Genomic DNA, 2,909 nt, shown 5'->3' with positions numbered 1-2,909 from the left:
CTCCTGGACAGCACCGCCGCGACCGCCTGGCGGTTCGCGCGGGCAGGGTCGCGCGCGGCGGCGCCGCCGGAGCGCAGGCCCTGCACCGCCGCCGCGAGCGCTTCGAGGCACGCGACCGCCTCTCCTGGCGCCGCCGCTGCCGCCAGCGGCCCCGCCCCCGCCCCCGCGCGCGCGGCGGCCGCGGCCGTGTCCGGCCACGGCCGCAAGGGGGAGCCGCCCGGCCACACGCCCGCTTGCTGGCCGGCCGCCGCCGGACCGCCGCAGACCCCGCAGCTGCCGGACTCGCCGCAGAACGCGAGCAGCCCGCATGCGGGCGGCAGCTGCTGCCCCTGCGGCGCCATCTGCAGCCCCGGCCGCTGCTGCTGCGGCGCTACCGCCACCGAGTGGAAGAGTTGGCTCGAGGGCGGCAGGCCGGCCGCGGCCGGCCGCGCCGCGATCGCGCCCTCCAGCTCCCTGCACGCCGCCGCCACCTGCGGCGCGAGCAGCTGCAGCAGCAGCGCCTCCGCGCGCCGCGGGCCGGGCGGCGGCGGCGCGAGCGCGACGCAGCATGCCGACAAGAGCAGGAGCTCTTGCGTTGACAGGTCCTCGCCGGCGCCTGCGCGGCCGGGTGGTGCATTGAGATGAGGGCACGAGGCGAGGATGGTGTGACTCATGTGGCCGCGGGGCACCAGGGGACGCGGCGCCGATTGCTGGCTTACACCGCAATCTGTGAGGGCCCGTGCAGGCTGGCTGGCTGGATGTTGCTGAGGACGGCTGTCCCCGCAGCTGCGCGCAACCACAGGAGCCCCCATTGAGCCCCTGGGAGCGCGCGCCAACCAAGAACCAAGAAGCACGAACACCCACCTGCGCGCCGCCGCAGGCCGCCGCGCTCGCGGTACAGCACCAGCAGTCCGGCCACCCACTGCAGCCCGGCCTCGCAGCCCGCGACCGCCGCCGCCAGCTCTTCGCACTGGCACAGACGGTGCGCGGCCGTCGCGCCGTTGCGCGAGAGCTTCTCGTCGGCCGCCCGCGCCGCGGCGAGCGCCGCGGCGAGCGCGGCCTCGAGCGCGCCGCCGCCGGGGCGGGCGGCAATCCAAGGCGCCAAGCCGCCGATGAGGGTGAGGGCTGTGCCTGCGAGCTTGGGACTGCTTGCAGGGTGCTTGACGGACGCGGCGGCAACCTGTGGAGGAGAGCGGCGACGTGGCGCAGGGCGGGGCGCCGTCAAACGCGAGGCGGGGCGGGCAGGGAAGCTTCCCATAAGCAGGCCGCGGCTCCCCACTGCCGTCTGCCCCAATCTGTCCTCGCCCGCCCTTAAGCATTGGTGCGTCGGTCAGGCGCGTTCGAGCGGCCCCGCGGGCCGAAACCCCTCCCGAGACGTTCGACGCCCCGCGCGGCAACCGCGCGCCGTGGGGCGCCCTCACCAACCTGCAGCAGCTGCAGCACGCCGGCGGGGTCGGCCTCGGGCGCGCGGCGCCCGAGCACCACGTTCGCCGCATACAGCACGCTCTCCAGCGCCACCCACGGCGCCTCCCCCGCGCTGCCACCGATGGCGCCGTTGCTGGCGCCATTGCCGGCCCCTAGCCGCTCGAAGCAGCTGCGGAGAAGCTGCAGCATGTACTGCAGCATGGCTGGCAGCCCCAGCAGCGCGGTGACGTCACGCAGAGCAGACGCCAGTTCCCGGCGCAGCTGCGGGGGCGGGGCGGGTCGGTGCAGGGGCGCGCGGGTGTGGGGCGGGCGCGAGGAGGCCAAAGTGCGCGCGAGCAAGAGGCCGTCGTAACGGTTGTGCATCTCGGAGTGTCACGTCGAGGCGGCGAGGCCAGCTCGCACTGATGGAATCGCACCCTCATGGGGGGCAGAATCCACCCATACACACATCCTGACTCGTCTGATACTTGCCCAAAAAACTGTCAAAACTGCAAAGGTTGCAATCCCACACTCGTTCATAGATGCAGGTGCCAGTCATGGAATGTTCGAAATTCAAATTTTCAATTTCAAAAAACTCACCGCTCTAAGGTCCTCTGGCAGGTCCCTCGCATCCGCAGTTGCCGCCGCCGCCGCGCCCGGCGCCAGCCGCGTCCGCGCCACCAGCGCCCCCACGAGCGCCTCCAGCACGCCGCGCTGCGGGCCCGCCGCGACGCGCGCGGCCTCGCCGCGCGGCATGGCTTGCAGCGCGGGCAGGTACGCGTCCTGCCAGAACAGCAGCGCCCCGAGCACCGCGCCGCCGTCGGGCTGCGCCAGCGCCCCCAGCAGCCGCGCCTGCAGCCGCCGCAGCAGCGAGAGCGCGGCGCCGCCGGCAACGAGCGCGGGCGCGAGCAGCGCGGCGGCGGCGGAGGAGAGGACTGAGCAAAAGGAGGCCTCGCAGGCGGCGGTCAGGCCGACGGCGCCGGCCGCGGCGGCCGCGGCGGCAACGGAGCCGTCGGGGCCTGCGGCGTCGACCACGGGCATCAGCTGCGTCTCGAGGGCGTGGAGCAACCGCTCAAGAAGAAGCTGCTGCTGCTGCTGCTGCTGCTGCTGCTGCTGCTGCTGCTGCTGCTGCGGGGCCCCGCCGCCCTCCGCCCCGCCGCCATCCTTCCCGCCGCCGCCGCGCTCCCGGCACGAATCCAAAAGAGCAACTAGGCAGTCGGCCGCCGCGGCGTGGGTGTCCCCGGCCATAAGGGCCGCGGCTGCAATTTCGAGAGCCTCAGGGTCCTCCTCTAGCCCCGCGGGCGCCGCCCCTATTTCGACGCACCACGCCTGCAGCGCCCCGCACGCGAGCCGCACCGCCGCCGCGCCCCGCGCCCGCAGCGCCGCGCACAGCAGCGGCGCGGGCCAGGGCGAGCCCCGCATCGCACGCGTGAGCGCGGGGCGGCGGTCGGGCGCCACCAGGCAGTGGCGGCTGGCGGCGGCCTCTGGCAGCATGCCGAGCACCGCCACCAGCGAGAGCGCCGCCG

The 2,909-nt window shown here is 74.8% G+C and overlaps 1 protein-coding gene across 1 annotated transcript; it reads right to left on the bottom strand.

Annotated features, from left to right (window-relative positions):
* Positions 1-694: 694 nt before the first annotated feature.
* On the bottom strand, positions 695-2,877 carry MNEG_15840 (hypothetical protein; the record flags this gene model as incomplete). Its single annotated transcript, XM_014035689.1, has 4 exons — positions 695-765; positions 844-1,159; positions 1,405-1,665; positions 1,984-2,877. 4 exons carry the CDS (start codon positions 2,875-2,877, stop codon positions 695-697), a joined length of 1,542 nt encoding a protein of 513 aa, XP_013891143.1.
* Between the last annotated feature and the right edge of the window lie 32 nt (positions 2,878-2,909).

This window comes from Monoraphidium neglectum (assembly GCF_000611645.1).
Source record: "Monoraphidium neglectum strain SAG 48.87 unplaced genomic scaffold scaffold05717, whole genome shotgun sequence".
NCBI lineage: Eukaryota > Viridiplantae > Chlorophyta > Chlorophyceae > Sphaeropleales > Selenastraceae > Monoraphidium > Monoraphidium neglectum.
The sequence above is the reverse complement of the archived record's forward strand: the minus strand, read 5'-3'. Positions and strand labels throughout refer to the sequence as shown.